General features: G+C 39.0%; 1 protein-coding gene across 1 annotated transcript in view; it reads right to left on the minus strand.

Moving 5' to 3' along the window:
• Positions 1-14,484, minus strand: part of CUBN (cubilin) — a 304,566-nt gene that overhangs the window by 185,999 nt on the left and 104,083 nt on the right. The window contains exon 28 of the mRNA XM_044678922.1: positions 12,384-12,534. Within this exon, the coding sequence (XP_044534857.1) occupies positions 12,384-12,534 (151 nt within the window). The remainder of the gene's footprint in view (positions 1-12,383; positions 12,535-14,484) is intronic.

Below are 14,484 nucleotides of genomic sequence, written 5' to 3' on the forward strand. Positions count from 1 at the left end.
TTATGGACCACAATTTCCTCATCTGTAAAATGGGAGAGGGGACATCTAACATCTAAAGACTCTTCCAGCTCTGAATTTAGAATTCTATGATAATAGAGTCACACAACTGTGGGGCAGAAGAACTAGACCTTTTTCCATTGCTATGTTCTCTGATATTCATGGAGAGAGAGAAAAAAAAACTATGGAAAAAATAAGTTACTTCCTTAAGCAAAATGTTAACTTGATCAGCAGGCTAATCATTTAATTTAATTTAATTACCTTACTCTTCTATATAACATCTGGGGCATTTTCATCATAATTAATGGAAAAAGTAGTCATTTGAATAAGAAGTAGCCAATTAATGCAATCTAGTCTGGAAGTGACTGAATTTACAGTAGAATAAGTTTAATAGGAAGGAAGAAAATTCTTTTGTGACTAAATATATACTTACCTACAAATAATCATAATCAGAAACACAGCTACTAGGACAACAATTTGATTGCTATTCTTTAAAGATTCCTTACTGATTCAGGAGCCAATGACTGAGGAGGAAACTTCACTGATAATTCACAATTCCTGAATTCATAACTACCATTTGAGTTTGGTATTGAATCTTTTTTATTAAGTGATTGCAAATATCACACACACACACACATACACACACACACACACACACACACACACACACACACACAGAGGTTTCTCTTTCTGTTTCTAAGTCTAATTCTGTCTCTGAGTGTACATGTATGTTTGTATCTCTGATAAAGCAATAAAATATGGACTGAGTAGGGGAAAAAAGAACCTTTCTGAACTGTAAAAATCTACAATAAATTTAAGATTGGTTCAATATTCTCAATGGAAGAATTTTTGGAAACTTTTGCAGTAAATTTTGAAACTCTTAAAAAAAGGGGATTTTTTTCTCATTTTGTACTAGAAAAGTCTGGAATTCCCCCAGAAAGCATATGCAATGTCTATCTCAGACAGTGTTGCTAGGAAACCGGGACACAAATAGAAAGGTCAAGAAACCTGTACAGAATGAACTTCTTCCTTTTGCCAAAACTGCAGGGGTTGCCACGAACAGAGCACTATGTGCTTTAGGAAGGTGGGGATGGTAAGGAGAGGTTTGGTTATTGCTGTTCATTCTGTACTATTTCAAAGAGTATTCTTGGAAATAGAATCTAGACTTTGGTAAAGAGTAGCCACAAGTGAATTGGGGATGGTGAGTAACCTTTAAAAAATCCCATGCTCTTTGTGAAAACCAGATTTGCTCAGCAATGAGTCCTAACCACACACCAAAGAAAGAGGGTTTTTTTCTCCCCAATATGAAATCAAGAGTAAATGTATGTACATTTGACAGTAGTGTGGACTTTTAAGACAAAGCAAGAGTTAGAAAATATTACAAAATGTAAAATAATAATTTTGATTACATTAAATTTAAAAGTTTTTGTACAAACAAAACCAATGTGATCAAAATTAAATGGGAAGCCATGAATTGGGAATAATATCTATAACAAAAGTCTCCAAGAAAGGAATAATTACTTAAATTTATAAGGAGCTAAATCAATTGTACAAAAAAGCAAGCCATTGCCCAATTGATAAATGGACAAGGGACATGAATAGGCAATTTTCAGATAAAGAACTATCAATAAGCACATGAAAAAGTGTTCTAAATCTCTTTATAATTAGAGAAATGCAAATCAAAACAACTCTGAGGTATCACCTCACACCTAGTAGATTGGCTAACATGACAGCAAAGGAAAGTAATAAATGTTGGAGGGGATGTGGCAAAATTGGGACATTAATGCATTGCTGGTAGAGTTGTGAATTGATCCAACCATTCTGGAGGGCAATTTGGAACTATGCTTAAAGGGCTTTAAAAGACTGCCTGCCCTTTGATCCAGCCATACCACTGCTGGGTTTATACCCCAAAAAGACAATAAGGAAAAAGACTTGTACAAAAATATTTATAGCCAAGCTCTCTGTAGTGGCAAAAAAACTGGAAAATAAGGGGATGCCCTTCAATTGGGGAGTAGCTGAACAAATTGTGGTATCTGCTGTTGATGGAATACTATTGTGCTAAAAGGAATATTGAACTGGAGGAATTCCATGTGAACTGGAACGACCTCCAGGAATTGATGCAGAGTGAAAGAAGAGACTGATACATTGTGGTAAAATTGAATGTAATGGACTTCTCTACTAGCAGCAATGCAATGGCCCAGGACAATTCTGAGGGATTTATGAGAAAGAACGCTACCCACATTCAGAGGAAGAACTGAAAATCAACTGCTTGATCACATGGGTCGAAGGGGATATGATTGGGGATGTAGACTCTAAGCAATCACCCCAGAGCAAATATTAATTATAAGGAAATAGGTCTTGATCAATGACACATTTAAAACCCAGTGGAATTGTGCATTAGCTGCAGGATCAGGGAGGGAGGAAGGGAGAGAAAGAATATGAATCATGCAACCATGGAAAAATATTCTAAATTAATTAATTAAAGATTGTTAAAACTAAAAAAATCAGTAATGTGGACTGTTGTAGTCAAAACATGAATAATATTATTTAACTTTTTTAAAATTTACTCTAAAATTTCAGTCAATCTATAATATCCGCTCCTAAATTCAAGGAGATTTCAAAATCTCCTCAGGGTGGGTTCTCCCTCTTCCACTCCATGGATATACATCACAAACCATCCTCCATACCTTCTCCTTCCAAATGCTAAGTGCAAAAATCTTACTGAGGAAAGTATTTTTTATATAAAAAGAAATATACCATAGCAAGCCTTCAGGAGAGGCAATATATCATAGTGTAGAGAATGGTTGGTTTTGGAGTCAGAAAAAGCAGGTTTTGAGTTCCTCCTCTAATATAAACTGCATGTATGTTTATGATTAAGTGAGGAACTTCAAACAAATCTTGTTCATTCATTCAGTCGTTTCTCAGTCATTGTGATCGCATTTGAGGTTTTCTTGGCAAAGATGCTGGACTGATTTGCTATTTCCTAGTCCAACTCATTTTTATAGATGAGGAAATTGAGGCAAAGAGGACTATGTGATTTGTCCACAGCTAATAAGTATGAGGCTGGATTTGAATTCAGTTCCTTCTTGATTCTATATCCAATGCTCTATCCACTGTACCACACCTAGATGCCCTAGGAAATCTAGAACTATTAAATTAATGACAAGATGCAGAAATGCATCCTTTTAGAGAATTTCCCCCAAAAAAATCTTTTTAGTACATAATGTTTTTATTTCTTAAATTACTGCCTTTTCAGTTGGTGGCATCCTTCTCTTAAAGGCTGATATGAATAAAATGTTTTATAAAAGAGGGTCAAGGAAATTTACTAAACTGAATGTTTGTTCATATAATGGTTGAAGATTGTATATGTGAAAAATGATTGTTCAAATAAGTTCAAACTCACTGTTAGCTATTGGAAGTTACAGATATAAAACCAACCAACTCTAATAGGCTAATATTAGCTATCTCAAGTCAAAAGAGTTCCAATCTAGTTTTTAAAATATCAGGTAGCTACATCCAAACACCCAAATACTATATTAAGGATACACATAGAGCATTAAGTATAAATTTGTTGTTGCTGTTGTCTTTAGCATTAGTCCATTCTTTAAAAAATAAGAATTTTTAAAAGTCTAGCATTTTTTAAACTCTCTACATAAACTGAATGAAACTTTTTTTTAACATCTTGGATCCCTGAATGAGAATAATAATGATCTGAAAGGCTTTTATTCAGGAATTTTTGCCAGTTCCATTGTGGGCATTTACGCTTTAGAAATCAGCAAATACTACAAATCAGGATTCAATTGAATGTTTTGTTGATTGTCTTGACTTAAAAATATGATAAGTATAATATTACTAATGCTGATGTAACTTATAAGTGTTCCTAGTTTACATTTTTTCTTTTTCTTGGGGTGCTGGTTGTTAAACATTTACAAGCACACCACTGCTCATATCCATACTAATTTATCATCTCTAGGAGGTTCCTTGAAGATTTCCTAAATAAAGGAAGGATTTTCATTGATGTCATATTTGAGGTAGAATGTGACAGGTGTTGTAGTAGTTCTTAGTTCATCATTGGAAGGGAAACCTAATATTTTTATTAGGAATGTTAACTGGGGCCATATAGTTACTCAAACTGAGACTAGACCTGGACAGCATAATTAACTTTTTTTTAATCCTTCTGAAACTGCCCTGAAATCTTTATTATCTAAAATCCATCAGCAATACCATATATTTATAATCGAAACAAAGTATCTTCAGTGTTCACGATATTCTTTTTTACCTTTTGCACGATTACTATTTGATCATAATAGCTGACATTCACATGGTATTTTAAGGTTTACAAACTATTTAAGCAACATTATCCCATTTGAGATATAAACCAGAACAATTATCATTTTTAAAATCATAAAATTTTTTAAATGTAAAACTGTATTGATCTATTAAATAGTAATCACATATTTCAAAAATCATGTCTTTTTCAGTCATATTGAAAAAAGCTCAATGTAATAGTACTATGTCTCGTTTTTATCAGTGTCTGGTTCAGTACAAGAGTGGAAGAGTGGAAGTAGATTCTTCTCTTTACTTCATCCCCTTCCTTCATCTTCCATGACTTCAACATCCATTTGTTTATTTACTGAATGTGCCCTGCATTCTATTGTCACTCAGATCACCATTCTATTCACAAACGCATGCATGTACTTGCATGACTTCATTAACAAGAAGCATTGTTTATGATGCCACTGGTCTTCCTTTTCACAGTGACATCACTGATCTATCTCTGAAATCTTGAATGTCAGCTGCCTCTGCCTCTGACCTCATCCTTTACTTTTTATTTTTATTTTTATTTTTTTTGTATTTTAAACCCTTAACTTCTGTGTATTGACTTATAGGTGGAAGAGTGGTAAGGGTAGGCAATGGGGGTCAAGTGACTTGCCCAGGGTCACACAGCTGGGAAGTGTCTGAGGCTGGATTTGAACCTAGGACCTCCTGTCTCTAGGCCTGGCTCTCAATCCACTGAGCTACCCAGCTGCCCTCATCCTTTACTTTTGATGAGACTTTCAAACACTTAAGACTTTCCACTTCTGCTCATCAATTAGCTCCCTTTAGCTCTGCTGAACAGTCTACCTTACATTCAATAGAAAACTGTTTCAGGATGCCCCCTCAAGAATCTCTTCCTCCCTCCCATTTCCTTCTGTTCTCCATACTCATCCAGAATTGTGGATCACTACCTCTAGTACACTTTCTTTTTTCACATTCCAATCAGAGGAAGAAATTATAGGTAGTACTGATCCATTACTCAGGCTATTTAGCTTTTATGTATTTTATGTTAATACTTTCATTTATCTATCCTTGTTCCCTAATACACTCCAAACAGTATTTTTAAAAATGATTTTGTATTATTAACATCTTTCAAAAGAGAAACAATAAATTGAGTTTTCTTTTTTCCTTAAACACCCAACTCCTTTCTCTTGACTCTTAGTAGATAAACTATCATCTAACTTTGAGCGGAAAATTTTGATCCTGAGTCCCCTTGCATCTATTCAACATCTGATCTCATCAAAATCTTTCCAACATCACCACCCTTCATCTGTCCTCCCATTCTTCCCACCAGTCAAAGCCATTACCAAGCAGGATGGCTTGAGGCTTTGCCATTGACTAGAAAACTGATCCATCTCATCATGAGAAATTTTACTAATGGTGGTAATTTTATTACTTCAAGGAGAAAAGGGAATATAGATCCTGGCTAATCAGGGTGCCAGGATGTTAAGCATAGAGGTGGGCTCAATAAAGAAAGAGTCATTGTTCCTTGAGTCCTTGCCAGGTCTCAAAATCCAGTCCTTTCAGTTCTGTGACCTGTACTCTTTCCAATCCAGTTCCTTTATAGCATCTTTAGGCTCTCACTTTTCCCACTGGATCTTTCCCTTCCACTTTCAAACACTGCTAGGGTCTCTCCATCTTAACAACCATGAAAAAACTCCATATGATTCTGTTATCTCTTCTTCCATTCTTTTTTCCTTTCATTCCCAAATTTGCAGTTGCATTATAAACCAGTGTTTTCTGACCCAAACCATCCTGTGGACATGTAAAATATCTAAATTGTCTACTACCAACTACTTAGCTCCTTGCCAGCTTCAGCACAGCAACTCTCAGTATCTGGGAAAGCAGGGGCCGCAAATGGGGGAAATAGTAGAAACCAGAAATGAGAGAAGTAGATTGCAGGAGAAAAGAAAAGAAGGAGATGGAAGAATTCATTGTTTTAAGTTTGTATTTTTAAAGAAGCAAGTAAACTCTGGAAATAAAAGTTTTATGGAGCAATAAAAATACTGCTATAAAGCGGTGGATTTTTTTGGTTTTCATTTTGGTTTGCTTTGTTTTTTTTTCCTAGACTAGTTACTGGAAATACTCTTCTGCAGATATTACCTTCATTTCCCATCCACCCATTCTTCTCTGAAAATCTCCCCATTCTAACTTCCATCTTCATAATTCTATTGAAATTGCTCTTGAAAGTCACCAATGATCTTTTCTGCCAAACCCAGTAGCTTTTTCTCATTCCTCATTTACCACCACTGACACTCCTTGAAATTATTTTCTCCTCTTTTCCATGACTCAGTAGTTTTCTAATTCTCCTCATATTTCTCTGATTATTCTTTCTCTTTATTTCTGGGTGGGTCCTTTTCATTCTCTCATTCCCTAACTTTTGTTATTCCCAAATTTGTTATTTTTCTAATATTCTCTCCCTTCGGCTCCCAAATCTCTAGCTTTCTACAGTAAACACCTGAAGTTAATATTTCCAAATGACTATAGGAAGTCCCCGCCTGGATGTCTCTTTGTTACTCAAAATCAATGTGTCTAAAATTAAATATATCAGTTTTCTCCTCATACTAGCTCTCCTTTCCAACAATCCCTTTTTTGTGACTTTTTCCCCAATCATTATGGCTAGGAAATTTGAGTTTTATATTTTAATTACTCCTACTAATATTCTTAATATCTGATTTTTCACAGATTCTTGATATTTCTTCTTCTAAAATGTCTTCCATATTTACTTTGCCCTTTCTAATCTCACTTCCTCTCAATATCTATTTTTTCTTCAAATTAATAACATTTATTTATCCTACAAAGATTTGCCCACATATGAAATTCAAAATAGTCAGTTTTGCTTTAGGGGCTCACCATAAGCTCTCCCCACCATATCTACCCCTCCTAGCTCCCTACTGCTCTCTAGCCAAAGATACCTTCTCACCATTGCCTATGTGGAACATCTTTCTTTCTACATCCGTATATTGGTTGGGTTATTCCTGGAATAACCTGTTCTGGTGACAGATTTTCAGAAGGCAGTTAGTCCAGTATCTGATCAGAAAGTCCTTCTGCACTCTCCTTGGCAAGTGAGCCTTTTGAAGCAGGAGTTCTTTAAACTATTCTTATCACTGTATTTCAGTCTACTTGGTCTCCTTTGTAATCCTCTGTTTTTATTTTATGCACTTAAGGGCATTGTCCTAAGAAATGGCCGGACACTGCTGAGGGGTTCCAGGACACAAAGGAGGTTGGTAACAGCTCTCTAGTTTTACCTGTCCACTTGCTTAGTTCTTATACATCTTTTAGAGCCTGACTTATCCCACCTTTTCCCCAAAGATTTCACCAACTACTCCCCATGGACAAACTCCAATTCTCCTTGCCAGGACCACACACAACCCCCTGCGCCTCCATGAGCCACACACACTGCTGACGTGCCCCAAGCCTTCGGCACACAAGGAGGTGTTCGGTCAATCCAATACAAAGCACACAAACAAAATAAAACTAAATCCTTCTCCTGGGAAAGAGAAGTTCTCCAAACTAGATCGTTAGCATCACGTTTAAGACAATTGACCTGAAGAATGAGAAGCGAAGCTTGCCATGCGGAGAGCGGATAACGGGAGGGCAAAGAGAACTGAAAAGATGGGCAAAGAGAAAAGGTGGCCCAGCAGCCAGCTTCTTTTCCAGGCTAGGACAAAAGGGACGCGGTCTACCACCAGCAGGTTCACAGGAGGCAGAGCAGGAGCCGGCCCTGGACCAGCGGCGGGGGATGGAGACGGGGAAGCTTTGGGGAGGCACTCGCCAATCGCATCGCTGTAAACTCGCGCTGCTTTAGAAAAAAGCATTTCAAAGGACAAAGGAGAGATAAAACGAAACCAGCACCCCGGTCTGGAGGCTGATGTCATCCTTCTTGACAAAGAAAAGGCTTTTCCTTTGTGAAGGTGCCGGGTGACATCAGCCCCCATCACCTCCGTCCCCCCTGCTCCCTCCCCCTGGTTCCCAGCTGAGGCGCTCACTCCCTTTGCATCTGGCATTCTTTCACTCCCAAAGCTCCTTGACCCTGCTTGAATGCTGGATTCCTCTCCCTGGTGAAAGAGAGGCCCTGGGGAACTGGCAGCCCGGACGGCGGAGCCTCGAGCCCAAGAGAGCCTATTCAGAGTTTGTCAAAAGTTGCATTCCCTTCGGCAGCCTGGGCAGGGGGGAAAGGGGGGATCGGCTTCAGAGCCCGGACAATGCCGGCTGAACTGAATGGTGTGAACTGATTGTCCAGACGGAGCTTTATTTTCGGGGTGGCACCCTCTTTAGGAGGCTGCATAATGACCCGGTCAGAGGGCTTAATCAGCTCCTGCACCAGCATCTCTGCTCACACCCGCCCACAGGAAAGCCCGTTGGGAGATGCGCCCCCTCGGCTCAGACTGAAGCCTTGTCCACGAAGGGGAGCACATTTTAAAAAAGTGTTTATTAACTGACTCACTCCATAAAGGGGGGATATGGCTTCTCATCCAGCAGACAAGCTCAGGAAATGATGTCACTGTTGCTCTCTCAGGGCCAAGTGAAAAGACTAAGGCAGATCTGTCACTGGAAGGGGCAGGAGAGGGGCTCAAAGGGGGCCTGATGCTGATGCAATGGAACATCCCTTCATCAACAAAGGAAATGCTACATCTGGGCTGCCCCAAGGTCTCAACTGAATTCTGATTTCAAAGAGGCTCTTTCCTAGGAGGATGAGTAAAGCTTCCTGCTTCTGCTATTCAGTTTTAGACCATTTTCCAAGCTTCAAGGGAGTGGAAGGAGCCCCGGAATTTTTCACTGAGAAGACCTGGGCTTGGCTCTTAGTTCTACTACTTGTAGGATCTTGGGCAAGTCACTTAGTTTCCCCAGGCCTCAGTTTCCTCATCTGCAAAATGAAGGAGCAGGACCAGATGAACCCTTCATGCTCCAAACAGTATCAATTACTTCATATAAATATTCAACTAACCATTCCTGTTAATGGTAATTTCCAAGTACATTTAAACATCTTAATTCTATCCAAATTCTGCTAACTCACACTGTTCTAGTGCTTCAGGGAAAGGCAACCTTTTTCAAGCAATCTTCCCCAAATAACGCAGAATTCAAATGCCAGAGGCAATTATAGAATACTGGATAGAAATCTGGCTTTGAAATCAGGAAGACTTAAGTTCAAATCTTGACCACCAGGAAGTTAGTTAGTTAAGCAAAGCCCCCAAGCAAGCCTCTAAGACTACATGTCACACAGCAAATTTCATTTGGGAATGGTAAAGGGAGGTTCCTCACTAGAAGTTCCCAAAATCAATGAAGTCAGAGGTCTGATCCAATGTGTAAGAAAACTTGGACAACTTCCTCACTGGTGTCCCCAAACAGTCATTAGTGTATCTTGTATTCCCTCTTTTCTGTCTCTATTCAAGGGTAAGAACAAAAACAAAACAAAACAAAACACCAGGGTGATCTCATCCATTAAAGCCTTTTCCTATTTCCTGCCCTTTTTCCTCCTCCTGTTGACAGACATCTGGGACACAAAGAAAATACAGGTGTGTACCTAAAAGTTTTTACTTTGACATGAGGTCATTGTAGAGCTAGAAACTATGGGACTGAGGTAGATTATAAGCATAGTTCGTATTATTATCTTTACACATGGGTTTAATCTCTTCTCCCACTTTGGTCTGAAAGATCTTTCCTTAATCTCTAACTCCTAGACATTTCTTGTGAGTCACCCTTATTTTAGTCTCTGAAGGAGTGAGTCCTGTTCTTTAGGAGATCCCATTACAGATCTACTTTTTGGTTGAAATTGTACATTTAGTAGTGGGACATGGCAAGGTCCCACAAGGAGCATCACTGAGAAGGAGGAAATGATTTAGAATTTGAGAATCATGGACCTAGCAGAGCCTCAGATATCACCTAGTCAAACCTTCTCATTTTAATAAATGGCTGACCTGGATTAGAACCAGGGTCCTCTAACTCCAGGTCCCATATTTTTTTTCTACTAGAGAAGCACTTAAGAGATGCTGTCCAAGATGTACCAATCATAAAACCCAATCATTTTGACCCAAACTTTACTTAATTCAACTAACAAATTAAGTACCTACTATGTGCAAGGTGCTGGGAGGAAGGGGTACAAAAGTGACAGTCTGTTTTCAAGGAGTTCACATTTTAAGATGGGGTTAGAGAGAAAATGTAGCATGTAAATAGATGAGGTAATTTGGGGAGGAAAAAAGCATAAACATTGTGTGTGTTGGAGGAGATGGGAAACTAATTAGTAATGGTGACAACCTATGCTCGATTCCTTACCACTCCCAATCCCCTAAAAAGATGAGCTCCTTTGAAGGCACAAAATGTTTTGGTTTTGCCTTTATATGTCTCCAGCACTAATCACCAGGCTGACTAGAGTTGCTACTGGCTGACCTTACAGTTCAGGTGCCAGGACTTTATTCCAAGTGGCCTTATGCCAACTGGACTGGTATCTCCCTGGTTCTGAACCTCAGGATCTTGTTTTCTCTCTGACTGGTCTTGTTAGCCTTGACATTGGTTTTCTTAAAGTGGTCCCTAGACTTTGTCCAATTGTTCAGCCATTCTCCTTGTTTCCCAATCTTTTCCCTGCCTATGCAAGGGAGTCCCCATTTACGCATACATATTTTCATGTACATATTAAAGACAACTCCCATTGCTTTTGAAAGAAGGCAGCCATTTACATGGTCAAACATGCTCTTACAGTCAACTATTTATAGTCAGATTTTTAGGGATATTATTTTGCTATGGTTTACCACAATATCGCAAAACTTCCATAATTCACATGTATTTTTAAATGCATATAGAAAGGCAAAATGGAAAAATGTTACTCCAAAATTAATATATAATATGAATGTCATAGAAGGTAGTAGGTCTCCCTCCAACCACTACACCTCTCCAGTACCTCTTACTATGGGGATAAAATTATCTTCCTAATAAACAATCATAGAGGTGGGATTTGAAACCAGGACTTCTCATTACAGTGTCAATATAAATCCATTCTCCTACTCAAAAATCTATAATTCCCTACTACCTAAGGGATTGAACACAAACCCTTAGACTGGCTCCTGTGATTCAGCTCCAGCTGGTGTTTCCATCTTTACTGCAAGTTGGTCTACTCCACACAGTCCACTCTACAAAATTTAATCTTCCAGGGAAACTACCCTCTGCCCTCAACCCAGCATTGACCAGTCGCTGACTTTCTCTCTCCATATTTGCTTAGGCCATCCCCATCACTCCTGAAGGTCTCTCTGCCTCTCCAGGCTCACCTTGGGTGCCATGGCATCCAGAAAAACCTTTCCTGAGGCTCCATGGTGAGAAAATGCTCCTTTTTCTCCTCAAATTTTCGTTAAGCACTTTGCTTTCTACTTTGACCCTCATATACTCTTATCGTGCATTATACTTATTTGTGTGCATTGACATCACATTCTCCTCGAGGACAGGAACTATATTATTTTTCAGCTTCATATTACCAACTCTTGGCACAATGCCTTGGCCCTAGTAGTCACAAATATTTGCTGAATTAAATGTACATTGTAATATTTAATCATATACATGAGAAACAGGGTGGCACTAGTAGAAAGAGAACTGGTCTTGGAGCCAGGACGATCTGGGCTCAAGTCCAGGCTCTTACATATGCTGGAGGTGCCACCCTGGGCAAGTCACTGGGCTGTTGGCAACTCTCTAAGGCTTAAGGTGGCAGAGAAGAGGCTGATGCACTTGGACAGAGGGAGTTTCCTCATCTGATATCTCCTCTAATAAAAAATAACAGATCCAGTCCCTATCTCAACCCATTAATATTCATATGATAAAAAAAATGGCTTGTGTGTTTGGAGGGAAGGCATGTGGATGGGTCAATGGCCGGAGGCAACGGGAGAGGATGGAAGGCCAAAGTGTAGAGAACACCAGCTTCAGGCTTGGTGAGAAGAAGGCTTCCCTCTTCCTCACAGACTGGAGCAGAGGACAGGCAGGTATTTTTTGTCAGAGTTCTTACATAAAGGAAGTTCCTGCCCAGGGAGATGGTGGGACAAGGAGGAGATTTAAACTAGAGCAGAAGTGAGCGTGTCTCAGACCCTTACCATTGAGGTTCCAGTACATCTGGAATCCCCTTTCATTGTTGCCGACTCCATCGGTATGGAAGAGCACGTGAAGCTTGGACCCCGTGGTGGTGCCCGCAGGGGGGATTTCTGCTCCACAGTAACGGGCTATCAGTTGAGGCCCATCATGCAGCTGAAAACAGAGGAGAAACTTCTTATGGAAGGAGCAACTTTCCAAGGTTGACTGAGTTAGACCCTAAATGCAAAAGCTTTCCACCTGGAGAATTCGGTTTTATTTAAGGCTAAGAACTGGGAGAAGGAAAGGAGCTGTTGAAATAACTAGGAAGACCCCCCCCACACACACCAACTATTTATGAATTAGAGCAGTTATGTGATGAGATAGAACATCAGACCTGGAATCAGGAAGCCTCATCTTTCTAAGTTCAAATCTGGCATGGGATCTTTACTAGCTTTGTGACCCTGGGCAAGTCTCAGGTTCTTGATCTATAAAATAAGCTACTTATTATTATATATTATGTCCATAATATATAATAATTATATAATTATATATTATATAGAAGCAAATACAAAATTACTCCAGTGTCTCTGTCAAGAAAAATTCTAAATGGGATCACAAATAATTGGTCATAACTGAAAACAATGAATGACAAAAAAAATCTATGAATGCTCTATGAGAGTGATCCTCATTCAGTTTTTGGGAAGCTATGACACTCTCTTATTATTTGTTTTTATGGGATATCCTACTACTGGGAAGTACCATGACTTCACCATGCAGCCAATCGATTACATTTATTAAGTGCTATGTGCCAAGCAGTGCAGACAGAAAGCAAAGGACATTCTCTGCCTTTGAGGAGCCCATAATCTAATGGGGAAGACAGCATGAAAAAACCTATGAATAAACAAGCTCTATAGAACATAAATCAGAGATAATAAACAGAAAGAAGGTAACAGGATCAAGAGGATTATGGAAAAGCTTCCTATGGAAGGTAGGATTTTATCTGGGACTTGTAGGAAGCTAGGGAAGATAAGAAATAGCAATCTATAAATTGATGTTGGAATGCTTTATAGCAGCAATCCTCACTGAATTTGGAGGAAGTTATATGACATCCTCTTATGGTGATGTAGATGTAGATTTTGGTTCCATACACAGGAAAATTTCCTAAGCGATGGAGCAGTCTAAAAAAATGAATCAAGATTAGTTGGGAAGTAGTCAGTTCTCTGTCACTGGAGAATTCCTGGAAAATGCTGGATGAATCACTTGTACGGGATATTATAGAATGGATCTGTATATTAGATAGAGATATTGAACTAGGTGACCTTTAAGCAGAGAAGGATGCTTGGAGCCAGCTCAAACCTTTCTAACTGTTAAATTTTCAGTGTGAACATTTACACTGTAGCAATAGGCAAATGCTATAAATTAGGACTTTATTGTTTTGCTGACTTGTCTCCATCACTTAAAAAAGTGATGGAGAAAACTTCACAATAAAAATATGCTAACACAAAATTAATGTAAACAATTAGATTTAATTAAACTTAAATGTGTATTGTGGGCACATTGCTTCCCCAGAGAGCCAACTGTTTAAGGTTCCTTTCAATACTTAGATTCTATAAGTCAAGGATTAAGTGGGCAAGAAACTGAAATTCAGGACTATAATGTTTATTGCCCTCCGGAACATGAAATCATAACATCAACTGGAAGCAGGATGGGACTTAGGGCGTTGTTTAGGCTCTCCTTTTTATGGATATGAGGCAATTGTAGCAGAGAAATTAGGGAACTTACCCCAGATAAATTACTAAGAGCTAGGATTTCAACCCAGGTGCCCCAACTCCAAGTCTAACAATCTTTCCACTTCCCTATACTGATAAAATGAGAGTTCACTCCCTAATCAGACTAATAATATTGACATTGGGGTTTGGCTACTTTTTCTTTTGGGGGGCTTGTTACTGAGTTGACTTTCACTCGGACAGATCCAGGAGGAGGAGGAGGAAGAGGAAAAGGAGGAGTAGCAAAACAAGAAGAAAAAGGAGGAGGAGGGGAGAGGAAGAGGGAGAATGAGAGGGAGAGAGGGAGAGAGGGAGAGAGGGAGAGGGGGAGAGGGAGAGGGAGAGGGAGAGGAGAGAG

The sequence above is a fragment of the Gracilinanus agilis genome, chromosome 5, assembly GCF_016433145.1.
Source record: "Gracilinanus agilis isolate LMUSP501 chromosome 5, AgileGrace, whole genome shotgun sequence".
Classification (NCBI taxonomy): domain Eukaryota; kingdom Metazoa; phylum Chordata; class Mammalia; order Didelphimorphia; family Didelphidae; genus Gracilinanus; species Gracilinanus agilis.